Here is a 26,250-nt window from a genome sequence, read left to right as displayed (position 1 = left end):
GGGCCGCTCGCCCGCGCCCCGCCCCGCCCCCGTGCCGCAGCTCCAGGCCCCGCCCCGGCCCGCCCCTCCGCTCCCTCCCCAGGCCGCCGCGGCGCGGAGCCGGTGCCGGAGCCGGTGTCCGAGAGGCGGCGGCGGCGGCGGCGGCGCCGCGAGCCCCGAGCTCACCCCGGCCCGGCCCGCGCTCTCCGCCTCCGCCTCCCGGGCCGGCGGCGGCGGCGGCGGCCGCGGGCGAGCTCGCGGGGCCCGGGCCGCCCCCATCCCCAGCCCGCCGGGCCCCGCCCCCCGCCGAGTGCATGAGGTTGACGCTACTTTGTTGCACCTGGAGGGAAGAACGTATGGGAGAGGAAGGTGCGCGGGGCGCGGGCCGGGCGGGGCGCCGACTGGGGGCCGGGCGGGCGGGGGCGTCGCGCCGGGGCAGCGGGGGGAGCGGGCGCACGGGAGGGGGCCGGGCCGGGCGGCCGCGGAGGCCGGGTCTGCCGCGAGGCCGCGCCCCTGCCTCCTCGGGGATGAGCTCGCCCTTCCCGAGCCCTCAGGCCCCTCCCTGACACGCTCCCACCCCGTTTTCTCCTCCTCGGCCCGGGGTAGGCCCCTCCTCTCTTTCATCCCCGCCTTCCCCCTCCCCCGACCGACGACCACCCGGGAGGAGTCCCAGGCGCTGCCCGCCCGGCCCCGGCCTCCCTCCGCGTGTTCTGCCCACCCGGGGCTCTCACTGGGGCCATCCCTTATCCTGTCTCTAAGCCGGCCGGGAAGAAAGAGGGGCTGGGGAAGCCGCAGCCCTGGGTCCGAGCTGCCCGCCCCGCTCTGTGACCTTGAGCCGGGGGGCGGGGGGGGGGGGGGGCTGCGTGCCAGGCCTCAGTTTCCCCGTCTTTACAATTGGGGGCTGGGTAGTTGACCCCCGGTACTGGTGGTTGGGGGCCCGGATGGGCAGAGGAGAGATAAGCCTCCTCCAGGGAACCGTCGGCAGCACCCCCCCCCCCCCCCCCCCCCCCCCCCCGTCCCTGCACCAAACCCAGTGCCTGCCATCAGTCTTGGCTGGGAGGATGACTCTCCTCCTAGTCTCCTCTTCAGCTCCTTTCCCCTTCCTGGGGCCCAGGGATTGGGTTGCAGAACGGTTAGGGCACGAAGACCGCCAAGACTCCCTCCTTGGGGGTCCCCTTCCCGGGGTTTCCCCAGCAGCCATCAGGAGCCCCACCTGGTCCAATGAAGGTCCCATTTATGCCAGCGCCTCCAGCCCTGCCCTTCCCTAGGGATCCTGTCAGCCCTCCCCCAGGCCCCTGAAGGCCTGCTTGGGGCAAGGGCCCATCTCACTGTCACCTCTGCCTTTTGGTTCCTGCATCCTCATGGAGGCCCAGGCTTTGGCCTGGGAGCGTGACTGTATGACCAGGCTTGCCCTCTCCAGGACTCAGTCTCCCGATCTGTAAAATGGGGAGGAGCAGGTTTGGGAGATCCTCCAGGACCCACCCAGCTCCAAGGATACCAGGCCCCTCGAATGACTAAGCATGCCTAATGGCCGGCTTGAGGAGGTGCCAGGCGTCCCCAGAGCAGGTGTCTGGGAGTGCCCAGCTCTGCAGCCCCAGGCCCTCATAGGCCAAGGCATAGCTGAGACTCAGATGAGGCCAGCACCTCTGGGCTTCCTGCCTTTCTCCTCCTGTGGGGGCTTCAGCTCTGGATACACCAACCCATCCCTGTCCAGTCCCTGCCCTTTGAAGGTTCCTCTTCTTGGATGGGCAGGGGAGGAAAGAGGCTGTGACAAGAGTGTCACCTGCTGCCTTCTCTCTGAATCCTGCTGCTTTCTTTCTCCCAACTGACCTTGCCAGACAGGAGTCGACCCAGAAGAATGCTGCTGCTGGAGATTGGACGTCCGCTCCTCCTCTTCAGTTTACAGATAGGGAACATGAGACCCACAGAGGCTTAGCAAGTTAGCCCAGGTCTCAGCAAGACTCTCAGACCGGCGTCCTTTCTCCTTCTGCTAGGCACAGTGCCTGGGTGCTCTGTGTGTGTGCACGAGGATGTGCAGGTCCACGTGGGGTGGGCAGAGCAGGCTGGGCCTGCACCAGACCGCGCCTCCGGAGAGCGAGTCCTGACTCCCTGTGTCCTTGCAGGAAGTGAGTTGCCCGTGTGTGCGAGCTGCGGCCAGAGGATCTATGACGGCCAGTACCTCCAGGCCCTGAATGCTGACTGGCACGCAGACTGCTTCAGGTAGGGCACGCCGGCCGGGGTCGGGGAGCCCTAAGCAAGGCCTGCCAGCGACAAGAGGCTGGGTCAGCGGTCCGGGGGACCTGGCTAGTCCCTCTGGTGCCGTCTCTGGTTGTGACTTCCAGCAAGTCCGTGGCCTCAGTTTCCCCACCTGTAAAAATGAGGCATTTGGACTAGAAGGTCCCCAAGTGCCTTTCTGTTTTGTCATCCTAGATCTCTAAGGAGAGGAGGGGGGAGACCTGCATTTCCACCGGTATTACTGAGGCCTACTGGCTCCTAGGCAGGGGGAGGCCGTGGAGGGCAGCGTGCTCCAGAGAAGGAAGGAAGATACAACCCAGGCCCCATTGTGAGCATGCACAGCCCAGTAAGGCCAGCCTTAGAGAGCTAACTCCAAGTGTCAGCGCTGTGGCCAACCACAGGGAGACCCAGAGGTGGCCCAGCCACCCAGTAGGACCATCCTGAGAGGCAGGTGCAGGGGATGGCCTTAAAGTTAGCAGCAGGGCCAGAACCGGGGTCTCAGAGATGTGAGATTTCCCACGTAGAGAAGTGTGACAGGAAGCAATTCCAGGCAACGGGCCTGGCAGGTGCCAAGGGTGCCGGGGTGACAGGGCAGGGCCAGTCAGCGAACAGCGGGGTTGAGGTGGGAGGGCATGGACCACCAGCTAAAGGGGTTTATTTTAGGCAGTGGGAACCTCTGGCAAGGTTTGTTTGTTTGTTTTTCTTTAAGAACAACGTCCAGCATTTTCTGCGATGCAGGAAGGGCCAGGCACCCCTCTAAGGACTTTGTCTAGTAGATATTGTGTTGTCTCCATTACTGGGGACACAGAGGTTAATTCTCTTGACCAAAGTCACACAGCCAGCGAGGAAAGTGAACACACAGCGCCCACCCTGGCTGGTGAGGCCAGAAGAGAGGCAGGTGCCAGGCCCGGGGCTCCCGGTCAGGCGTTCACAAGGAGACCTTCAGGGACAAAGAGGGCTCTGGATAGGCGGAGAAAGCCACACGCCCCAAGACAGACACAGGAGGAGCTCATCTGGTTGGAAAAGAGCGAGTGGAGGAGGCAAGGTTGGGATCAATTTGTGAAATGACCCCAAGGCCAAGATAAGGACCCTCCAAGGGCAGTAGGGAGTCAGCAGAGGGTTTGCAGAAAGCAGGGGAGGGACACGGGCTGAAGTGCTATTGAAAAATGCCATCCCAGTGGGCAGATGGCGGTGACTTGGCAGGGAAGGGACTGTCACAGTAGTTCAGGGATCTGACCTCATAAGGCCTGACCTAGGACAGTGACTACAAATGGACAGAAGGGACAGTTCTGGCCAGTAGTCACATTAGCCGCTGTTCATCGGGCGCTCTTAACGTTCCCCTTGACCCTGAACGACACAGGTTTGAACTGTGCTTGTCTACTTATATGCAGATTTTTTACAGTACGGTACCATAAACGTTTTTTCTTTATGATCTTGTTAATAACATTCTCTAGCTTACTTTACTGTAATAACACGGTAGGTACTACGTATAACACACAAAATATGTGTTAATTGATTGTTGATGTTACGGGGAAGGCTTCCGGTCATCAGGAGGCTGTGAGTAGTTAAGTTTGGGGGAGTTGAAAGTTGCCCGTGGGTTTGTGGCTATGCGGGGATCGGTGCCCCTAACTCCTGCATTGTTCGAGGGCCAACTGGATTTCATTAAGGCTTCACCGTAACCCTGTGAGGTACCATGACTTGTGCAGTTTACATGCAGGCACGGGCTGGAGCTAGGGCTGGAGGCTGTGTCGGCCTCGCTCCCAAGTCCCCGCAGAGGTGAAGAAGTGAGGGGCGCGGGAGCAGGGACTGGGGAATAGCAGGGGGAGCGTCTGGAGTTGTCTGGGCTTTTGCCTTGGCTGCTGGGGAGGATGGCGCTCCTTCGGCTCTCCTGGAGTTGGGGACCGGGTTGATGCTGAGCTGTGCCCAGCCACGTCGCGTTGAAATGCAGCAGGCCATCCAGGGTGGCAGTGCCTGGCCCTGAGCTGGTGAGGTGGCCTGAGACCTGTCAGAGGTGGGAAGGCTGGAGAGACAGCTCCCTGGGGCCAGGATGCTGAGATGGCAGGCAGGATGCAGGATGGGGCCGAGAGGAATCGGGAAGAACTTTGGGGGCCCCGGTGCTGAGGGCGGGGAGGGAGGTGGAATTTAGGGAGACAGGGGGAAAGGCCAGGAATGCGGCGAAGGAAGCCACAGCAGGGAATTGGGGGGAGGTGGGGGAGGGGGCCAGGATCTAGCGTTGCAGGATCCTGCCCTGCAACCGGGAGAGGAGTAGGGCCCCAGGTCAGGGCAGTAGGGAGAAGGCTGTGCCGCCGTCCCGGGTGTGATGGGGGTACAGGGGAGGCTCCCACAGTGAGAGTGGGCCCACAGGCAGTAAGGGCCACGGCGTCTGCATTCCGACCTCCATAAGTGCTCCTGGCCCCGTGGTGTGCGGTTCTCCAAAAAGCCCCCAAATCTGAGCCGGGCCAACAGTGTCCTTACCCCCATGACCGTTAGGAGGCACTGTCCGGGGGTAGTCACTCCTTGCCCGGGCCCCATGGCCACCTGGCAGCCGGGCTCTGGACTCTGCTTACTTTGCCCCTCAGAGCCTCTCGGTGCCATGACATGGGGCTGGCGCCAGCTCCCGGGGCCCCAAGTTCCTTGCGATGGGCGAGTTGTGAAGGCACACGGCCTGCCTCTGGCGTTAGCACAGGGGGTCACTGTCACCACAGGGCCCGCTCCTTCCTCAGTTCTGCTTGTCCCACCTCCTGCGGGCCCCGCCTCTCGGCGGGTGGCAGCCAGGCTGTGAGTGGTCCCAGCTTTGCTCTGGTCCAGCTGCTGGCCGGGGAGGTTCCTTCTCAGCAGCCGGCAGCACACCGGCCCTGGGGCCGCTGTACCTCTGGTGACAGCTCCCCGGAGGCGGGGTGGGCTGGGCCCCCGGTGAGGAGGGGTGAGTGTGCAGCGGGCACAGGGTTCAGAGCCTGGGCCGGGGTGCGGTCTCCCCCTCTCCGGGGGACCTTTCAGGCGAGGAGGACAGACCGTCCACGGAAGTCAACCTCTGTTCCCTTGGGAGCAGCACCGGAAGAAGCAGCTGCTTTGGAGCTTGTCCCTGTCCCCAGAGAGTCCGGAGCCTCCAGGGCCTTTGTCCAGCCGGAGGAGGCCGAGGGGCCTGGAGGGCGCGCTCTCAGGTGTGCAGGGCTGAGGGTGGAGCGCGGGCCACCTCCTCCCTGCCTGCACCAGAGCAGAGCCCAGGCAGAAGGCCCCCCAGCGGCTTCCTGTTGTGGGCCCAGACCAAGTCCTCCTCAGCCACAGGCTGCATCCTCCTCCCCTGCCGTGTGGCCACGCTGGCCCCACCCTCTGCGGCCTCCAATCCTGAGGGCCTGGAGTAGGATGGGGAAGCAGCTGGCCCGGCCACCCCTGCGCTGCCCCCCTGCTGCAAGGGATGCTGGCCGTAAGAAGAAGCCGCTTCCTCAGAGGAGCCAAGTAAGTCCAGAGTCCCCCGTCCTCCCCAGCCTCCTCCCCGCCCCGGGCCCAGACCTCAGGCAGGGCCCCTGGTGGGAGGGCCCCCTGGGGCCGGAGGCCACCATGTGGGGCAGACCTGCCTGGGACGGGGCTGCTCTGGGGGCAGGAGAACTGAAACTCCTTGGTCACTGTCAGCCACCTGTTGGGGGAAGCAGGCCGGCCGCTGCTGAGACTTCTGGCCCTGTGGTCCGGTCTCCCCGCGAAGCTGGTCCTCCAGCTGTTCTTCCTTCGCCCCTGGTGTCCAGGGATGTGGCCCTGGCTAGAGGGCATCCCTGGGAGGGATGGACCTGTCACTACAGAGCAGGCCACTGCCCCCCCCGCCCCCCCAGTGCAGCCCTCAGTCCCCGAGCCTGGCTCCATGCCCGCCTGGCCCTGGGCCGTCTCTGCACACCCTCAGTGCTTGCTGCTCCTCCCTTGACATCCCTGCTGGGGGCAGCAGCCTGTGTGGGGGCGCCCCTGAGAGCCCCACCTGCCTCCTCTGGCTGGGGACTGGATATGGGCCTGAGAGGTGAAGGGGTGGACAGGGCCAGGGGCTCCTCAGTGCCTTCCACACGCAGAGGTACGCTGAGGCCCTGAGTGCCGGCACCAAGCTGCTCTGTGAGCCTGGGCGGGATCCCCCGTCTGAGATGGAGGCCCAGCCGGCCGTGCCCCCTGGGAGCGGTTCTGGGGTGCTGGGGGTGGGACCTGCTCCAGGTGCAGTGCTCTCCGGGAACCACTTCCATTCTCTCTGGGTCCAACATTTGTGGCTGGCTGGCATGGGACCTCAGGCCTCGGGGTCATGGCAGAGGCTGGCGGTGCAGGCTGCCTGTCGGGCACCCCAGCCCGGTGACTGAGCAGGCTTCAAGGAAGCAGTGACCCGGGAGCTGACTGCACTCCCCCAGCCCTTGGGGGAGTCCGCGCCCCGGGTCTTCCAGGGCCGCTACAGTGGGGAGTGTTTGTGCGGTATGCGGGGGTAGGAGTTTGCAGGCTGGAGAAGAGCATTCTCTTCCCCCCGAGGAAGGCAAGCTGCGCTGGAGCCCCCAGCAGCCCACCCACCCAGAGGCAGACGGGGGCCCAGCTTCCCGCAGCCTGGCAGCCAGCAGTGAGGGGGAGATTTCTGTGGGGACACTGCTGTGACGTGCTGTCTAGCCGGTGGAAGGGCAAAGTGAATCACTCACTGATGGCACAGGGCGCGCGCGCGGCGGGGGAGCCTCCCCAAGGTCACGGTGCGGTGCGCGCGCCTGCCTCTTGGCGGAGCTGGCTCCTCGGCCGCGCACCTTCCCGCCAGGTTAGAGGCCCCTGAGGGCGTGCGCTAGGGATTCCCCCTCATCCCGGGCGGCCGCCTTGCCCCTTCGCCCACCCCGCAGTGAGATGCGCGCCCCCTAAGGGCGCCCCGGGGCTGGGGCCGGGTGTGCGGGGGCAGGAAGGGCTGAGGATGACGTCATGGCTCGGGGCCAGCGTTGCTTCCGCTGCGTCCTCTCACATCCCAGGGCGGTCTCCGGAGGCCCGCCCTGCCCCACTCCCACCTTTCACAGGGAGAGCTCATCGGAGCCCCCCCCACCCCGCTCCTGGATGCACCCCCACTCCGGTGCATCTGAACCCTGGCATTTTGTGCCTTCTCCTCCCCAGCCCCCAGCCCCCAGCCCCCCCCCCCCCTGTGGTCCCCCGCCCCTCCCCTAGGCTCCCAGACAATGGGGAAGTGGCTGGATCCTCTTAAAGGGACAGTGTCCCACTCAGCACTCTGGGCTGCCTTCCTCCTGTTCTCTTCATCCCCGGTTCCTAAAGAGCATCAGTGAGTGCCGTCAGTGTGACCACCCGTGTGCTGGCTGCAGAGGCTGAGGGTGCCCTGGCCGCTGGGCACTGGGCAGTCTCACCCAGGCCCCAGTCTTTGCCGCCCTCCCCTCTCCTGGATTGTTTTCTTACTGGGCGCGAGCTCTGAGCCTGGTACCAAGTCCCTGCATGACCTTGGCACATGACCCAGAGTGCTGAGACAGCAGCGGAGTCGGGCAGATCCTCTGCTCACTGTGTATTCTGGCCCAGACGTACCTATGCAGCCCGGACCCTCAGTCAGGCTCTTCAAAACCCAGTGTGGCCCGTGCCCCTGCCTGCTGGCTCCCAGGGCATCATGCATTTCTGCATTTGCTCATCCTGACGCAGCTGAGCTGCTGGTCCCCATCCAACTCACTCTTGGGTGGAAGGAAGCCAGGCATGTAGGTCTACCTCCTGGCCTGTGGGATAACACACAGAAGGAAGCAGGTGCATCATTTCACCCCAGCTCCCTTCAGGGGCCCCAGCCCGGACTCTCCCGTAGCCCCTCCCGACAGGGCAGGGGGTCCTGGCCTTCATGACTGCACACCTGGGTGTTCTGCATACACTGCTCCTCTGAGGGCAGGTGCGGGTGCTGGGGCCCTGGTTGAGCTGGGGTGAGCAGGACCGGGCCGAGCCCCCTTCTTGGGGCTGCAGCACCCAAGGGCTGGATAAGGTCTAGGAAACAAGGGGATCCTCTGTCTTCACTGATCCTGGCTGGTGTCTGCTGAGCCACGTTCCTGCCTTATATCGAAGTGGAACAGGGAGTAGCTTCGCTCTGGGTCTGTGGCCTCCATCACGTGACCTTGGGCATTTAGAGCCTCCAGAGTTCATCTGCCTCGAGGTGGCCAGTGTGGATTAAGTACATTTAGCCAAGACAGTGGGCAGGTGCCAGCATTTGGTAGCTGTTCCCAGCTCCACCGGGTCACTGCCATCTGCATCAGCCGCACCCGAGTCCTAGGCGCCCAGGTTCCATTCCTCCCTCCACCGCACTGGTGAGCAAGAGCAAGTCGTTTGTCTTCCCTGGGCCATCTCCCTTGCCTGACAAGGGACAGGGGCTCAGATGTGAAGAGCATCTCTCACCCTGGGAGTGGCAGGTCGGCGAGATGATCTGGTGCTCTGGGTGCAGAACTGCGGTGGGTGGTTGTGCGGGCTGTGCACTGCACAGAGGCTTCCAGCTGAGGGGCCAAGAGAGGCTGAAGCCATCTCGGACTCCACCTGCTAAACCCTGGGCCCTAGCACAGGCTTCTTCTGCCCGAGGAAGGCACATCTTTTTCTAATTCCTACAGAGGCACCTGCTGTGGGGAGAGGGGCTGGGCCAGACTAAGTCCCCGTGCTGCTTCCACCCAGGTGTTGTGAATGCAGTGCCTCCCTCTCACACCAGTACTACGAGAAGGATGGGCAGCTCTTCTGCAAGAGGGACTACTGGGCCCGCTATGGAGAGTCCTGCCACGGATGCTCGGAGCACATCACCAAGGGGCTGGTCATGGTAAGTGCCCCGCTCCACTCACACCCCGCACCTGGTGCAAGGCATGTGTGTATCCTCACGGGTTTCCCCTACCCTGGCTCTCTTCAGTTCTCCTTTGCGCTGGCTCAGACTCCCCCCTGCCTTCTGAGCCCATTGGTCTGTCTGTGTGTCTCGGGAACCAGCATCCTAGAGCTGGCCACCCAGACCCCCAGAGTTGGCTAGGAGCTGCCCTTCCGAGAGGAGGCCGAGGGGAGGAGCTGTGGGGACTGAAGGGGTTGCTGAGCTGGGTTGTCCCTGCCACCCCCGCCAGGTGGCTGGGGAGCTGAAATACCACCCCGAGTGCTTCATCTGCCTCACGTGCGGGACCTTCATCGGTGACGGGGACACCTACACACTGGTGGAGCACTCCAAGCTGTACTGGTGAGTGCACGGGCCCCCTCCTAGCCTGGGGTACCCACCCCGTCCCGGGTCTTCCACACCAGGGTCCTTTCCCTTCCCGCGTGGGGCAGGTGTTAATAGAAGTTCGGTGTAGAAGTCACTGAAAAATGACACGGTTGTCACACTGAGAACTCCCGCCTCACGTGCCCGCTGTCCCGTGTCACAGAGGTGTGGTTCTGGCCCGCACCCCGCAAGTTCAGGCCCAGTCCCCAACTGGCTCCACATTCAAGGGTTCCCACAACCCCTCAAGTTTGAGAATTCGCTAAGTGACTCCGAGAACTCAGGAAAGCCCCATACTTAGGATTACAGGGGTTTTTGTAAAGGGCACAGATCCCTTTGTATGAGGGCCAGCCAGCAGAAGTGACACGAAGAGCAAAGTCTGGGAGGGGGTCCCCAAATGCGGAGCTTCCATGCACCCCCCCGCCATGGAATCAGCCCATGTGACGCCCCCACCTGCCCTGGCATCACCAGAGTTTTTATTGGGGTTTCATTACATAGGCACCATTGATTGAATCATTGGGTGCATGACTGAACTTAATCTTCACCCCCCCCACCTCCTCCAAGGTCGTAGGGCTGGGTCACAGTCCCCACCCCTCATCTCATCCCATGGTTCTTTCTGGTGACTGGCCCCCATCCTGCGTCCTCTGTTAACACAAGCTCAGGTATTCGAAGGATTTAGAGCCTCTTTCCCAGGAACCAGGAACAAAGACCAGACAAATTTCTTTATTATACAGTGCTGATAAAGCTGGATGCCCTGGGCGGCATGGCTTAGTCCCAAATGGGTTTTTAATGACTTCCTTCTGAACTGGATTTATCCACAGGCCTTTTTCTGGCCAACTTACAGCATGACAGGAGTAGCAGAGCCCAGAATGACTGAGCTCCAGAGGGGTAGGGGTTGGGCTGCATGTGCTCAGTTCCTGCTCCAGGCCTAGCGGGCAGCTACGACCCTCCTGAGCGGGGAGCTGTGAGGGGGGGTGGGGAGGAGAGAAGAGCCCGGGGCTGGGAGACGGGGGGAGTGGTGATGCTGGTGATTGTCCTGACACTCCTCTTTTCTTCCCTCTCTGTGGGTCCCTACCACCCGTGGCCCTTGCAGTGGACACTGCTACTACCAGACCGTGGTGACCCCTGTCATCGAGCAGATCCTGCCCGACTCCCCCGGCTCCCGCCTGCCCCACACAGTTACCCTAGTATCCATCCCAGCCTCAGCTCATGGCAAACGTGGCCTCTCAGTCTCCATCGACCCCCCACATGGCCCACCAGGCTGCAGCACAGAGCACTCCCACACCGTCCGCGTCCAGGGGTGAGTGTGGCTGTGGCCATGGGTGCTGGGGGCGGGGGGTGGCGGACTCTAGGGCTGGGCAAGCATCTGGGCACTGATAGAACCCAGCTCTGACAACCTGGTGTGCCATGTCCCTGGTCCAGTCATTCCTTTAAAAACTATGACAGGTGTTAGATAAAATATTTAAAACTTCTTTAATCCATGTATAACCCAACAATAGAAAGAGGAGTAACCAGGTCAAGGATAATTGATGCAGGGAGCCTAGGATCGTCAGCAGAACCATGGAAGATAGCCATGCCCTGAGGCAAATCGAAAATGAGTGAACCTAAGCTTCCGTCTTTAAGTCCTTTCATGGCTGGGCCTCTTGAAGCCCTGACCTGCTCGAGGAAGCTGGTCCCGCATTAGAGAACTCCTCCTCTATTAGGCTGAGATCCCAGAGGGCTCTCAGGGTGAGGATGAATGAGAAACAGACCACACCTTCCATCAGCCCCCAACTCCCAGAACTGAAAGATAAACTGATTTGAGCCTGAATGGAAGGAGGGAGGGGACTCTCCCCTGAGAATTCATAAACTTGGGTTTGCAGACCAAATTCATATGCCTGGATGGCTCAAAAACCCCCAAGTCACAACTGTAGAAGTTTCAAGTACTTCCCAACTGGCAGTGTTCCCAGTCCCTGATAGAATCAGATGCAGATCCTTTTCATTGAATTTACAGAGCTAAGTGTCCCAAGGAAGATGGGCAATTCAGTGAAAAATCACTGAACGCATAGGGAAACAAGGCTCACTGTGAGCGAGAGCCAGCTTGAAACAACAGGAAGTAGAACCAGACCTACAGACCCTCCAGAGACTGGAATGATTGGAAACGATGTGAAATAATTACCCTCAGTATGTTGTAATCAATAAGAGATGTTTGGAAAAAATGAGTAAAGAGCAAACAGACTTGGAAAAGAACCAAACAGAACCCCTAGAAATGAAATAACGGAAACCTCAGTACGAGGGTTTAACAGCGGAGTAGGGCTCTAAACTACCGAAGGGAGAAGCAGAAACACAAAAGGATGAAAGCCGTGAAAGAGAGGTTAGGACCCATGGAGGACAGAGGTTAGGACCCATGGAGGCCATTTGGCGTCCCAGGAGAAGCACGAGATGGTGGGAGGGAGGCAGTATTTGAAGATAGAGTGGCCATAGAATATAGACAAATCATCTTTGCGGGGCGGTGGGGGGCGGCAGCAGCTGATTTCTCAACAGTAACAGTGGAAGCTGGAAATAAGGGAAATGATGTGTTCAATGCCCTGAGCAAAAAATAACCATCAGCCTAAGATTCCGTCCGTCCTTGATGAAAATACCCGTCAAGAAAGGGGGAGAAATAAAAACATGTTCAGGCAGACAAGATTCAGGGAACCAGGATTGGATGTGAGCAGGTCATCCCTAACGAAGGTTCTAAAGGATGTAGAGAAGGTTTGAAACCCAAGAAGGAAGGCAGATAAAGGAGCCAGCCCAGTGGCCAGCACGCTGTGTGACGCTGAGCAGCCCCCTGTCCTCTCTGGGCTTTAGGGTCTTCGTCTGTACAGGGAGGAAGTTGGGCACCTTGGAGCCTTCTAAGATTTCTCCTGGGCTTTGATGGACTCCTTGAGAAGTAGCTTTAAACGTCCCCCGAGCGGGCATGCGAGCCAAGGGCCAGCTTCCATGGGATCCTGCACACGCCTCCCCCACAGATGTCTGGGCCCGGCTCCACGGCGAGGCACTAGTCAGGAGGGGAGGTGGTGCTGGGGACGGATGCAGGGCCGGCAGCTACCTTGTATACACAAGCGGACAGACAGACTAGTGAGAGAGACGGGGGGAACTCCCAGACCAGCTGCTCTCTCGAAACCAGGCAGGATTTTGGAAACAGAAAGCCAGCGGCACCTCCTCCCTGCCTCCCTCGCTGGATGAGCATGCTCACCAGCCTGCATCTGCTGGCCCAGCAATTTCGGCCCAGAGCACGCCCCTCGGAGGAGCGGCCCAGCCAGCCCAAAGGCTGCTGACCAGATTTACTTGTTTGTTTTAAACGGGTCTTCATGGACTGCTTTTCTTTTTGTCGATAGCAGCATCTGAAGGAAAGTTTAAATTCCCTCTGTGCCCTAGCCCCCTGCCGCCTTAGCAGGAGACTGAGGGGAGGCAGGGAGGCTAAGGAATGTACTTGGAAGACTGTACCCATGAGAAGCCCGTATCAATGAAAGATACTCACCGTTTTTTTCAACCTTTTATTTTCAAATTTACAGGAAATTTACCGAAATAAGTACATTGAATACCTGCCTACCCTTCACCTATGTTCACCAATTTTAACTTTTTTTTTTTTGCCACATTTAGGCTACGTGTCTTTCCTTGTATACATACACATCTGTATGTTTGTATGATTTATTTATATTTACGCGTACACGTATGTACCCATTGCTATTATTTACCAAGTCACTTTGAGAGTACGTTACAGGTGCTGTTGACCCTTCTTCCCCACCAAATACTTTACACATTCTTCTAAAAACAAGGGCATTCTCCTACATAATTTTCAGTCGTGTCTTACAGCGCAGTTATGACACTGAAGAAATTTAACACTAACTCAATCCAGCACAGAGTCCACATTCACATTTTGCCAGTTTTCTCAACACCATCCTTTATGGCCATTTCCCCTCCACCCAGGACCCAGTCCCTGACCTTGCATGGCATTGAACCCCCGTGTCCCCTTCAGTCTCTTTGAATCTGTGACAGGTCCTCAGCTTTTCGTTGTCCTTCATGACCTTGACATTTACGAAGAGCACGGGCTGATAAGTAGAACGCCCCTCCAGCTGGGTTCTGCTGCTGTGTCTGCTTTGTCAGATCCGGGTTATGCATTTTGACCTGCTACAGCATTCGTGATCACGTGTCCTTCCTACATCCTCCGACCGGATGGAGCGTGCCCTTTATTGGGGATGTCGCCTTTGATTACTTGGTTAAAGTACAGTCAGTTGTCTGCTGTCCAGGATTTTTTTTTTTTTCTCTTTGAAACATAATCAATAAGTCATTTGTGAGATTTGAGTCTATAAATACTCTGCCCCCAGCAGCCTGTCCCCACATGGTTTTAGCATCCATGGAGGATTCTTAGCTGTATCACTTACTTCTGCAATGGCTACACAGTGATGATTGCCCAACTCTCTTCTTTCTTTCGCACGAATGACCTGCCTTTCCAGGGAAAGGCGGAGCTTCCCCGCGCCCCCCCCCCCCCCCCCCGCCGCGTAAGAACAGAGAATTTTTGTGAAACTTTACTTTTTCTTTTTTTTTTGAGAGAGAGAGCAAGCGCACATGCAAGGAGGGGAGAGGGGCCGAGGGAGAGAGAGGGAAAATCCCAAACAGGCTTCACTCTCAGCTCGGAGCCCACGTGGGGCTTGATCTCACGACCCTGAGGTCACGCACGACCTGAGCCAAAACCAAGAGTCAGACGCTTAACCGACTGCGCCACGCAGGCGCCCCCTTATGAAACCTTTTTCTTAAAGTTCCCGGTCTCCTTTCTGTTCCACTCCCTACCCCTTCCCCATCTCAGGGCAGAGACAAAGTAAACATCCCTTAAGAAGCTTTTGTGAAGACAAAATGAAAACAAGGTAACCAAGGAGTTCAAGGAAGCAACTAAATTAGGCAAATTGGCCATTCCACAGGTTCGAGAAGGGTGCCATCCTGTCTCTAGCCTGCAGCTGTGGCTAGGGTGGGTTGCTAGCCCTGTAATGCTGACTCTGGAGGAGTGGAAGCCTTGGCCTCATCTTGGGCCAGTTTGGGAATCTGGAAGCCGAAGGATCCAGACCCTTTGAGGACTCATCTCATGCCGCTCATCTGCCTGAAACACACCAGGCAGTTGGAAGGCTCGGTCTGTCCTCTGTGGCAGAGACCGCACTCTGTCCAGTGGGAGCCCCTGAGCCTCCAGGATGGAGCAGCAAATACCACTTTTCTCTACTTTCACACCCACAGCCGACATCCGTAATCGGGGACAGAATTCTTCCCCACCAAACCAGAACTCCAGATTCTAGACCGGTGCCATCTGTCAGGCATGCAAAATAGAAATCAATTTGCCTTCTCACCCCGATCTGATCCCCTCGGCCTTGGCTCCCCGTCAGGGCTCCAGGGGATAGGCAGGCAGGAGCCTGACTACTGCTCTCTCTGCCCACAGGGTGGACCCAGGCTGCATGAGCCCAGATGTGAAGAATTCCATCCATGTCGGAGACCGGATCCTGGAAATCAATGGAACGCCCATCCGGAATGTGCCCCTGGATGAGGTACGGGTCCCGAGTCTGGTGAGCAGGATTGGAGTGCCTTCACGCCCGACTCCCCCCCCCCCCCAACTGCATCCCTTCCACCTCGGACTCACCTGTCCGCGCATCCGTTCTCCCCAGATTGACCTGCTGATCCAGGAGACCAGCCGCCTGCTCCAGCTAACTCTTGAGCACGACCCCCATGACACGCTGGGCCATGGCCCGGGGCCTGAGCCCAGCCCCCTGAGCTCCCCAACTCATACTCCCAGCGGGGAACGGTGCAGCTCTCCCCGGCAGAAGCCTGTCTTGTAAGTCAGCCCCGTGCCTTGTTGTATCCAGATACTTCCACGGACACCGGGCCTCAGGGGGATGGGGCCTGGTCCCTGCTCTCCAGGAGCTCCCAGTCTGGTGGGCGAGTCAGCCTTGCAGGAAAGCAGGCCAGCAGGGGGTGGAGAGAGCTAAGATGGGGTCATGAGAGGTGGGAAAGCAGGGGACCCAGCTCCCCCCGGCTGGGGGTTACAGAGTGCTCCCAGGGTGGACCGGCGCCCTGGCTTCAAGGAACAGCAGGTAGGTAGCTCAGGACGACGGGAGCATCGAATGTCGTTGGGAAGGGGTGGGCCCCCTAAAGGGCGTGTTTCAGAGACCGCTCTGGTCCCCTGTGCACAAGGGTGCCTGAGCCCAGAGATGGCTCGCGGGTCATTGCGGGGTCCAGGCAGGAGGTGCCAGGGACCCCATACTCTCTTGAAGGGAAGGGGAGCACAAGGAAGAAACCCAGAGGCAGCCTGATCCTCCCTCCACTCACCGTGAGGCCCGCTCAGGACTCCGGGCAAAGATTTTTGGGGATACCTTCTGGGGAAATTGTGTTTACTCTAAGAAACGGTAGTGTTGAAGGCCTGTAGTTCCTCCTTGCGTGCGTTTGTCAGGTGCTCTAGCTGCCCTGTGGAGCCAGCTATGTGGCTACGGCCTCCCTGGCCAGGCTCTCTGTCTCTGCGCCCCAGGGCCTGGCACCTGAATGCTGGGAGACAAAGCATCTGACCCGGGCTACCAGGCAGAGGAGGCCAAGGGCAGACAGTCCTGCGGAGGCCACTTGCAGGATAGCAGGCCTAGGGCAGGGCTCTGGGTGCTGGCGTCAGGATGGGGCGAGAGCCTTACGACCGCCCAGGAGATCCGCCCCGTGCCGCGCTCTCCCGCACTGGGGTGGGGGTGCTGATCGTACGTGGACTGGCGTGGATGGGAGCGTGGCAGGCAGGAGGAGGGGGGGTCAGGGCTGAGGCCTGGTGCCCAGCTGCCCCGGTGACACTCAGCACCGTGTGTGCCTCCTCAGGAGGAGCTACAGCATCGACAGGTCTCCGGGTGCGGGCTCACTGGGCTCCCCAGCCTCCCAGCGCAAGGACCTGGGGCGCTCCGAATCCCTGCGCGTGGTCTGCCGGCCACACCGCATCTTCCGGCCATCGGACCTCATCCATGGGGAGGTGTTGGGCAAGGGCTGCTTTGGCCAGGCCATCAAGGTACGGGGCGGGCCTGCGCAGGGGTGGGGCCGGAAGTGGGAGTGGGGGCCGGTTCAGGTGAGACCCATCAGTCCTCCTGCCTCCCTCCACTGCCTCCAGGAACCCACAGCGGAAGGGGCACCCGGCTTCCAGACTCCCTAGCCCGTACTCTCGCCCCGCTGGGCTTCCCGGAGCTGGTTAGGGGGAGGGGACTGACTTCAGAGAGACCCGAAACCTTATGTGGAGGACGTGGTTGGAAGGTGGGGGGATGGGAGGGCGACCCAGGCTGATCCAGAAGGCTCCCTCCCCGGGGGCCCTGTACTGAGCCTGAGGCCAACCCCTCATGGCCCCTCCACTGCTCACCCCCTCCCATGCTCCCCCAGTAGAAACCTAAGCCCTTCCCTGGCTCTGATGTCCCCTGGTTGTGACCAGGCTGGAAGGTTCAGGATCATATAGAAGGTGCCCATCGGGCCCTGTGCCTGGTCCCCTTCCCGGCGGGGGGCGGGGGGGTGGGTAGTCCTTGGTAGAGCCGCCATTCGACCTCCAGGAGACCGCCCAGCAGAGCAGAGGACAGCGAGCTGGGCCCTGGGTCGGCGGTCCTGGGCCTGAGCCCCAGCCACCGTCTGCCCTCCTGCTGGGTGACTTGGACGCTCTCGGAAGCCTCCTAAGGCCCCATTGCCTCATCTGTGAGGGAATCAATAAGTCCTGCCCCTCGGGGGCTGGGGGCATCACCTGAAATGCCCGTGAAGAACTGCAGGCCGGGTGTGTCCATCTCCCGCACAGTTTTGGGGTGCAGCTAGGGCCTCCTACACGGCGGACAGAGAGCAGAGCCTCTGTCAGTACTGAGTCGCCGTGCCTCGGTGTCCCCACACAGGTGACGCACCGGGAGACGGGCGAGGTGATGGTGATGAAGGAGCTGATCCGGTTCGACGAAGAGACCCAGAGGACGTTCCTCAAGGAGGTCAGTGAGCAGAACTGCCACCCCCTCGATGGAGAGGGGTGGCACGGGGTTCCGGGAGGATGGGACGCTCGAGCCACACACTGGAAGAAGAGAGAGCAATCTCACCAGGAGAGCGAGAGGGGCAAGGGCATCGCTGGGGGTGGGCGCAGCCCACGCAGACCGCACGGCCCGCTGGCGGGTGGGGTGGGGGCGGGCGGGGCAGGCGGGGACTGGTCCACCTTCGGAACCGGTGGTGGCCTCTGGCGGGGCAGTGGAGGGAGAAAGAGACTGGGGCACAGCCCCCGGCCTAGCCTGTCTGCACCCCACCAGGTGAAGGTCATGAGATGCCTGGAGCACCCCAATGTGCTCAAGTTCATCGGGGTGCTCTATAAGGACAAGAGGCTCAACTTCATCACGGAGTACATCAAGGGGGGCACCCTCCGGGGCATCATCAAGAGCATGGTGAGTGGCCGGGCAGAGCCCCCACCTCCCACCTGCTGCCCTGTCCCCACCACCAGCACTGTGGGGCCTGGGCAGGCAGCTGCTCTCTGGGCCCCCTCGGCCCCTTCAGCGGGCTTGGCCTCCGGTCTCCAGGGCCCTCCAAACCCTGATTCTGAATCAGACAGGGAGCCACCAACTCCCAACTGAAGCTGAGGTCCAGAGAGGGCAGCATCTTCGCCGAGGGGACACACAGGCTGTTTCGGGGTGGCCGCCCTGTGGACCCCCGGCCTGGCCCAGAGCAGCCAGACCCAGCTTTACCTGCCACAGGGAGGAACACCTCAGGAAAGGCACCTTTGTTACCTCTCCTCTGGGAGCCTTGTTACTATTTACTGTGCTCTGCAAAATTCGGAACTTTGTTGAAGGCCTTGGAGAAAAATTGCAAATCCAAACTGAGAATGCATTTGGGGAGGAGCTCGTAGCACCTGGTGCTCTTGGACGGCGCCCCACCGCGACATCCCCTTGAGACCAAGCGGTCCCGTTCCCTTCCTGCACCCCAGATGCCTCCCTCCCTCAGGCTGGGTCCCTGCAGGCCCCTAAGGTGCAACTTCTCAGAAAGAATTCTGTGGTTAAGTACAATTTGGAAGCGCCGGGCTATACCCTCTGGGGCTTCCTCACTGCACTCTGGTCTTTTATATGCTCCGATGTCCTCACCCCCCACTTGAGTTCTCCGGCGGGGGGGATGGGGTGAGAGAACCAGGCGTCTCCCTGGGTGAACTGAGCCCAGAGCCCTACTCGCTGGTGCTCAGTAGGTGTTCTCATTGGGCCTGTCTGTGTCTGCCCATACAGGAAAGTAGGTGCAGATTTTCTAAAAACCTGAAAGAATGGGATTGTGTTGAAGATAGAGGGTTTTTTCCCCCCAAAGAGCTGGATCGGGAGCTACAGAGGAGTATCCCCCACTTTGTGTTTGAAATCACATACTGGAAAATGACGTTTTTGAGTTATCCACCCACACCCCTTAGATGCGGACAGGTGTGGGGGCAAGAGAGAGTTGGGGGGTGGGGGTCATTGGACCCTCCGGGACACCTGCTGCCTTGGCTTCTCTGTCCCCCAACCGTTCTGCCACCGTGGCCCCGGTGGCCCATCCTGGCCCCTTCTCTCCTGCCCCCTCAGGACAGCCAGTACCCGTGGAGTCAGAGGGTGAGCTTTGCCAAGGACATCGCTTCAGGGATGGTGAGCAGGCTTGGGGAGGCGGTGGGAGGGGGTGGGGGCTGGGTGATCTGACCCCGCTTATAAAAAAGATTCTGTCCCACTAACCTAAAGCTTGACAAGGAAGTCGGAGACGGAAGCTATCGGGAAGCTCTAGGACAGAGCAGGGGGGATGAGATGGGGGTGGGAAGAGCACCCCTCACTCGCCTGTTTGGGGCAGCCTCGGGGGAGCCAGGGCTGGGCTGGTCCGGGACCCCTCAGCACAGCGGCCTCCTGACCTCCATGCCCCCTGCCCCCAGGCCTACCTTCACTCCATGAACATCATCCACCGGGACCTCAACTCCCACAACTGCCTGGTCCGAGAGGTGAGCCGCCTGGGCCCAGGGAGGGAGACCGCAGGAGCCCCGCCTCGCACACTCCTAGCCTCGGGGGCCCTTTTGGGGACCGGGGTCCTGGCTCGCCCCCTCCACTCCTCGGGCCCGGGCGGAAGCAGTGCCAGGAGGCAGACAGACCTGGCTCGGCCATTTACTTGGACTGTGGCTCCAGCATTCTGAGCCTTCGACATCCCAGGTTGTTAGGAGGCTCTGATAAACGGATAAAGGAGAAAGTGACGGGTAATCTGTGACGGCTCGTGAGCGTGGCGTTGCCAGAACAGCCCACGGCAGAGCGGCCCGGCCTACTGCACGCAGCAGTAACCCTGCAGGCCTGGAGGGGGGGGCCTGGGCGTGTGGGCGGGCGCGGTCAAGGCCGGCTTCTGAGAGGCTCTGGGGCCACATACTGAAGGGGAGGGCGGCGAGCCCAGGGTCTGAAGGGTGGGGACGGAGGGGACCATAGGCTGTCCACAGGAGGCAGCAAGGGGTGGCCGACCCCGTCCAGCTGGACAGATAGGACATGCACATCACAGAGAACCACAGACTGGATGGCTTGGAACGACCAAAATGCACTCGCAGGGTTCAGGAAGCAAAAGGTCCCAAGCCAAGGTGTTGACAAAGTGGGCTCCTTCTAGAGGCTCTGAGGGAGAATCTGTGCCATGCTTCCCTCCCGGCTTCTGGAGGCTGCTGGTGCTGCTTGGCATTCCTTGGCCGGCAGCCACGTCACTGCAGCCTCTGCCTGAGTCTTCCCCCCGTGTGTCCTCTTCTTATAAAGACAGCAGGCACTGGATTTAGGACCCCCTCCCCGCCGCCGGATCTAGCATAACCTCATCTGAACTAGTAACATCTGCAAAAGTCCTGTCTCCAAATACAGTCACTTTGAGAATCTAAGTTGACATGAATTTGGAGAAGGAGACTCTTCATCGCGCTCCAGGCAGGTTGAAATCCAGGCCTGGAGGAAGAAGTTTCTCCAGGCAGGCTTTTGCCAAATGAATTCAGTACAGGAAGTGTTTCAGGCCTGGCGGTATGACGGTCAGGAAGCAGTGAGTTGATCACCCTGGAGTTGGCGGGGCAGGGGGGTGGGGGCGGGTGTCTCAGCCCACTGGGAATTTCCAGGAGGCTGTGGGGGCTTGTGAGCTCAGACAGCAATGGGGGGAAAGCAGTGGGCGGTGAGCACAGAGAGGTGGGCAAGGCTGGATCCACCCCCCACCTCCCCCACCACCCCGGGTCCGCTCACACTGCCCCTGCTGGCGATGAGCGTCACCGCAGGGCTGAGCCCATGTGGTGTGGGAGGCCAGGAAAGGGTGACCTGTCACAGCTTCCATCCGCAGCAGGGGGCAACCCCTGAGAATCTGATGGAAGTTGTGAGCCCCTCCCCGCCCCCGCATCCCCAGAATCCATCTCTGCACAAACCAAAACCTCTGCCTACTATTTGGGGCCTCTGAGAATCCGGTAGTCACCCTTGGCTGGTCTCCCTGGACCTGTCTCCCACAGCAGGCCCTGCTGTAACATTAGTCCCTGGGGGACTCTTCAAAAGTGGAGGGAGGGATGGGGCAGGAATCAGCACTAGAACAGTCCTGGCGGACCCCGCGCATGCTCAGCCCCTCCCACCTGCTGTCTTTGTAGTTTTCTCTAGGCAGCTGTCCGAGTTGGTGTCACTCCCAGAGGTGACAGAGTCCTTCCCTTCAGAGTGAGCCTGGTCCTAAGCCCCACCTGGTGGGGCCCTGCTGCCTTCACCTCTGTGACCACTCCTCGGTGTCCGGGCACCGTGGCCAGTCCTGGGGCTGGCACGTAGCGTCCGTTAGAGGACCTTCCCAGCCTCCTGACTTAGCACCAGTGCCCCAGCGTTCCCTGCCTGCGCCCTGGCCTTCAGGGAGGCCCGCTCCCTGATTGTCCCATCTTGCGGGGGGACACACAGCCATCAGCATCTCCACTCCACGGGGTTCCGGGCCTAGAGGGGGTCCTGCAGACCGAAAACAGTGGAGCTGACCAGCTGGATGGCCTTGGGCAACTTTCTTAACCTCTCTGGGCCTGAGTAATAATATGTGTAAAGCGGGGATAAAAACAACATGCACCTCCCCAGACTGTTGGAGGGAGGAGTGAGAGAGAGAGCTGTCCGGGGCCAAGCAGAGGACCTGGGTCTTGAATGAGAACCACCACCTCCCTCGCACAACCAGGCGGCCCCGGCGCCCTGATGGGGCGGACACAGTACTCCCAGGCTTCCAGGTGGCCGAGGCGTGTCCTCGGAGCTGTCTGCGGATCGGGCCCGACTAGGTGTGGGGTGCGCAGGTGGTGCCAGGAGCCTGTCTCAGTGAGGCCCCGCTTCCTCGTCACCTCAGAACAAGAACGTGGTGGTGGCCGACTTCGGGCTGGCCCGGCTCATGGTGGAAGAGAAGACACAGCCCGAAGACCTGCGAAGCCTCAAGAAGCCGGACCGCAAAAAGCGATACACGGTGGTGGGCAACCCCTACTGGATGGCGCCCGAGATGATCAATGGTGAGTGGGCCGGCCCGCCCGTCACATCCTCCCGGGCCCAGCGGGTCCAGGCAGGTCTCTGGCGCCCCCCATCCCCGGCCTCCGCCTCCTCCACCTCCTCAGCTCCCTCCTTGGGTCCTGTGACTCCTTTCCTGTCCTGCTGTAACAAATCACGACCTGCTTGCCTTAAAAACCAAATTACCATCTAGTCCTGGGAGTGGGAAGTCAGCGTCGGTCTTGCCGGCCTGAAGTCAGGTGTCAGCTGGGCTGGGCTCCTTCTGGAGGCTCAGGGGGAGAACCTGTTTCCCTTCTAGCCTCTAAAGGCTGCCTCCGTCCCTTGGCCCGAGGCCCCTGCCTCCGACGAAGGCTAGGACCCTGGCACCTTCTCTGACCTCTGGGTCCATTGTCAGGTCTCCTTCCTTGCCTGCCTCCCTCATAAGGACCTTTGTGGTTGTATCGTCCTCTGTCCAGCTCCAGATCCTGAACCTAATCACACCAGCAAGTCCCATGCAAGGCGACATCTTCACGGGGCCCAGGGAGTAGGTGGTGGACAGCCTGGCCCGCCCGGGGCTTCTCTCCCACTCCATTTCTTTTTTATCAGGCCCGTCACCCAGTGACCCACGTATGGCCCACATGGTGCACTATAAAGCCCCCGTCCGGGCGGGTGCACACACAGGGTCAGGGCGGGCAGGGCCGGGGGCATCTCGGCACCAGCCCTACCCAGAGTTAACATAAGCGCTGACTTAACCTGCAAAATGGGGCTCCCTGCTTTTAGTGGGGACTGTGAGGCTCAGCTCAGGTTTGTAAACTACTCAGAATCCGACACGTGAGAGCAGCCATACGGGTTGTTTTTAATGTCCCGCGGTAGATGGTCTTACTCCCCACGTCACACCTGAAGAACCCGAGGCTCAGGGTCTGTGCCCATCCCTGGGGCTGCCGTCAGCAGATTTCCACCAACTGGGCGGTTTAAAACAACAGAAATGTATTCTCTCATAGTTCTGGAAGCCAGAAGTCGGAAATCCAGGAGAGCCGTGCTCCTTGCAGGGATCTGAGGGGAGAACCCACTCCTTGCTGCTTATGGCTGCCGGTGGCGGTCCCGGGCTCGTGGCCCCCGCTGCCTCTCCCGTGTCTCCTCCTCAGTCTCTCTTAGGACACTTGTAGTGGTGCTTGGCACCTGCCCAGATAATCCAGGATTCTCTCATCTCGAGATCCTTAGCGATCATATGGGCAAAGACCTTTTTTTCAATAAATGGTCACACGTCCCAGGGGTTTGACATGGATATTTTTCAAGGCCACCACATGGTCCCTGACTTGCCAGGAATCACAGCTGGTCAGTGGCCGAGCTGGCCCTGGAACGCCCTGCCCAGGGCTCTCATCCTTATCCTCCAAAGGTTTGCTAAGACCTGGGGGGGGCCAGAGGGCTGAAGGGGCAGAGCCAAAGCCCTGGTCCCTTGGAGGCTGCTGGCCTGCGCCTCCTGGCCCCGGCCAGCAGGCCGCCGATCCAGCCTCACCTGCTGACGGCTGGTCTCTTCACCCAGGCCGCAGCTATGACGAGAAGGTGGATGTGTTCTCCTTTGGAATCGTCCTGTGCGAGGTAGGTCCGGGGGCAGGCGGCAGTTGGCATGAGGCTTGGTGGTTCCTGTCCACTCCCGGGCTGCAGGCTGGAAGTCTGCAGGGGCCCCAGGCAGGCGGGGGAGCTCCTGGGAACAGGGCTGCCCACAGCAACCTGCACCCCTGGGGGGCGTGGTGGTCAGGCGGGTGCCAGACCAAGTGTGACCGGCTCCCAGCCCCAGGGACCCCTCCCCTGCCCCCCGCCCCCAGGGGTAACTGCTGGGTCTTGTGCGGGACAGATCATTGGGCGGGTGAATGCGGACCCCGACTACCTGCCCCGCACCATGGACTTTGGCCTCAATGTGCGAGGCTTCCTGGACCGTTACTGCCCCCCAAACTGTCCACCGAGCTTTTTCCCCATCACCGTGCACTGCTGTGATCTGGACCCTGAGAAGAGGTAAGTGCGGTTGGGGCTCCGCCGGGAGCAGCCCTAGGGGTGGGCCCCCCGCCCCCCGCCGGCTCCGCGGAGCAGAACCCACCACCCTACCCACGCGTCACCCCAGGCCCTCCTTCGTGAAGCTGGAGCAGTGGCTGGAGACCCTCCGCATGCACTTGGCCGGCCACCTGCCACTGGGCCCGCAGCTAGAGCAGCTGGAGAGGGGCTTCTGGGAGACGTACCGGCGCGGCGAGAGCGGACTGCCTGCCCACCCCGAGGTCCCCGACTGAGCCCCGGCCGCCCCCGTCCCCACCGCCGGCACCGCACTCCTCTGCAAGTCGTGGCCGGCTGTGGAGCGCTCGGCCAGGCGGCAGGCGCCCAGACTCCTCCCCCAGTGCCAGGCCCCGACTGGCCGCCTCCCACCCAGGGCCGTGGCCCCTGCCCCATCTCTGCCCCTGGCCCCAGAGCTGGCTTGGCTGCGTACACACCGTCACCTCGCCCTGCCTTACCTCTGTCTTGGTGGGGCCGCCCCTTCTCGCTTCTCCACGCATGAGCTGGAGGGCCCGCGTGAGTCCCGCCCCATCCTGCACCCCGCCGCCCTCAGCCGTCCTGTGCACACCCCACCCGTGCGCAGCCCCTCTGAGGCCGGGCTGGTAGACAGCCTGGGCCCGGGCCCACTGATGGCTGGGGACGTAGGGGAGGGCGCAGGGTCGGGGGAAGGCCGCGTTGCTGGGGTGCATCAGCCCCCCGGCGGGGTGTCTCAGTAGCCACAGGTATTGATAATTACCCAAACCCCCAAACACAGAGAGGTCTGCCCCCGTGGGATGGAAGTCCCCGGTCGCTCAGCCGCAGGCCTCTCTTGCTTTGGGTCTCTTCATTTCTTTCTTGAAGCCACTTTAGTGAGAAGCAGGTACCAGGCCTCAGGGTGAAGGGAGGGTCCGCTAGGGGAGAGGGGAGTCGGGTCCCTGGGTCAGAGCTGCCGGGCGGAGCCACAGAGGGACGCTGGGCAGAGCGACGAGGCAGGTGTCCACCAGCATCCCAACTCCTGCAGTTCATCTCAGTACCCCTCCCGGGCTTCTCCCCCAGGCTCCCCCCCGCCCCCCGCCATGGCCCTCTGTCCTCTGGGTTCTTTCTGTGTAATCTATTTTTTAAGAAGAATTTGTATTATTTTTTCATACGGCTGCAGCAGCTGCTGTCGGGGGGCTTGGGGTTTTATTTTTCTGGCGGGCGGGGGTGGGGGGGCCATTTTGTCACTTTGCCTCAGTTGAGCATCTAGGAAGTATTAAAACTGTGAAGCCTTCTCAGTGCACTTTGAACCTGGAAAACAATCCAAACAGGCCCATGGGACTAGGAATCCGGGAGGTGGGACGCGTCCCCTCCGTCCAGGAGTCGTGATGTCTGAAGAACAAAACCCAGACTCAGAACAATAAAATAAATTCCATACTCCCCACCCAGATTCCCCGTTGCCATGTGTGTCTGGGGCCCCCAAGGATCCAGGAACGAGAGCGGCACTTTGTGACTAGAAGCCCGAGGGGAAGACAGGAGTGGAGGGCAGGTGGGGACAGGCGCAGGGCGGGAGTGGGGGGGGCCGCCCGGCCACTCGAGTGGGGACTTCTCCGAAGCTGGGCTTGGGAGCGGGGAGATACTAGGGAATGTGTTGCTTTCATGTAATAGTAAATGTTCTCTTCTTTCTAAAGCTTAAGGGATCCAGTCAGGAAAACAAACCACACTAGCTTTTTGGAATAGAGGGCGTTTGATACAGAGGATCGTTTAACGCAGTGGCTGAAAGACAGTGGAAGGGTAAAAAACGGATACTGGGCTAACCCAGAGATGGTGAACTTCAGGAGGCAGCTACCACGCCCCTGGCAGGGGCATTTAGGAAAAGAGGGGGTTACTTTAGCCATTCGGGGTTGGCATATCAAATCACCCCTTAAAGTCAGTGGCTTGAAAGAACACTGATCGCTCATGACTTTGTCAAGAATTTGGGAGCAGCTTGGGTGAGTGGTTTTGGTCTGGGGTCTCTCCTGAGGTTGTGGTCACATGCTGTCTGGGCTGCAGTCCTCTGAGGACGTGACTGGAGCTAGAGGGTCCACTCCCAAGGACCCTTGTATGTGGCTTCCTCCCATGGCTGCAGGTTGATGCTGGCTGCTGACCAGAGGCCTCGGTGCCTGTCAGGGCCTCTCCGCAGGGCTCGCTGAGCATCCCTGCACATCCTCCAGAGCAAGCATCCCAAGAGAGCCAAGCCGAAGCTCCACTGCCTAGTCTCAGAAGACCCAGCATTACTTTCACCATATCACACTGGTCACACGGGCCAACCCTGACTCAGTGTGGGAGGGGACTACACAAGGCCATGAATACCTGTACCAGAAGGGATCACTAGGGCTCATCTTGGAAGCTGGCTAGGACCTTGGAGGG

The 26,250-nt window shown here is 60.5% G+C and overlaps 1 protein-coding gene across 6 annotated transcripts in view; it reads left to right on the top strand.

The window, feature by feature from the left end:
* Positions 1 to 231: 231 nt before the first annotated feature.
* Positions 232 to 26,250, top strand: part of LIMK1 (LIM domain kinase 1) — a 52,362-nt gene continuing 26,343 nt past the window's right edge. For 3 of the 6 annotated variants that reach the window (XM_027612913.1, XM_027612909.1, XM_027612908.1), the window contains exons 1-15: positions 232 to 348; positions 2,103 to 2,199; positions 8,845 to 8,983; positions 9,273 to 9,382; positions 10,494 to 10,700; positions 14,847 to 14,952; positions 15,070 to 15,236; positions 16,253 to 16,436; positions 17,290 to 17,376; positions 17,686 to 17,817; positions 18,967 to 19,026; positions 19,302 to 19,367; positions 21,713 to 21,869; positions 23,387 to 23,442; positions 23,699 to 23,856. In XM_027612913.1, the coding sequence (XP_027468714.1) occupies positions 294 to 348; positions 2,103 to 2,199; positions 8,845 to 8,983; positions 9,273 to 9,382; positions 10,494 to 10,700; positions 14,847 to 14,952; positions 15,070 to 15,236; positions 16,253 to 16,436; positions 17,290 to 17,376; positions 17,686 to 17,817; positions 18,967 to 19,026; positions 19,302 to 19,367; positions 21,713 to 21,869; positions 23,387 to 23,442; positions 23,699 to 23,856 (1,781 nt within the window). In that variant the 5' untranslated portion in view covers positions 232 to 293. Of the gene's footprint in view, positions 349 to 2,102; positions 2,200 to 5,038; positions 5,671 to 8,844; positions 8,984 to 9,272; positions 9,383 to 10,493; positions 10,701 to 14,846; positions 14,953 to 15,069; positions 15,237 to 16,252; positions 16,437 to 17,289; positions 17,377 to 17,685; positions 17,818 to 18,966; positions 19,027 to 19,301; positions 19,368 to 21,712; positions 21,870 to 23,386; positions 23,443 to 23,698; positions 23,857 to 23,962; positions 25,374 to 26,250 lie in introns of those variants that run through there. The other 3 variants (XM_027612910.2, XM_027612907.2, XM_027612911.2) reach the window with 3 other exon arrangements.

Source organism: Zalophus californianus, chromosome 10 (genome assembly GCF_009762305.2).
Source record: "Zalophus californianus isolate mZalCal1 chromosome 10, mZalCal1.pri.v2, whole genome shotgun sequence".
NCBI classification, from domain to species: Eukaryota; Metazoa; Chordata; class Mammalia; order Carnivora; family Otariidae; genus Zalophus; species Zalophus californianus.
Note: the sequence above shows the minus strand (reverse complement) of the source record. Positions and strands in the feature narration are given on the sequence as shown.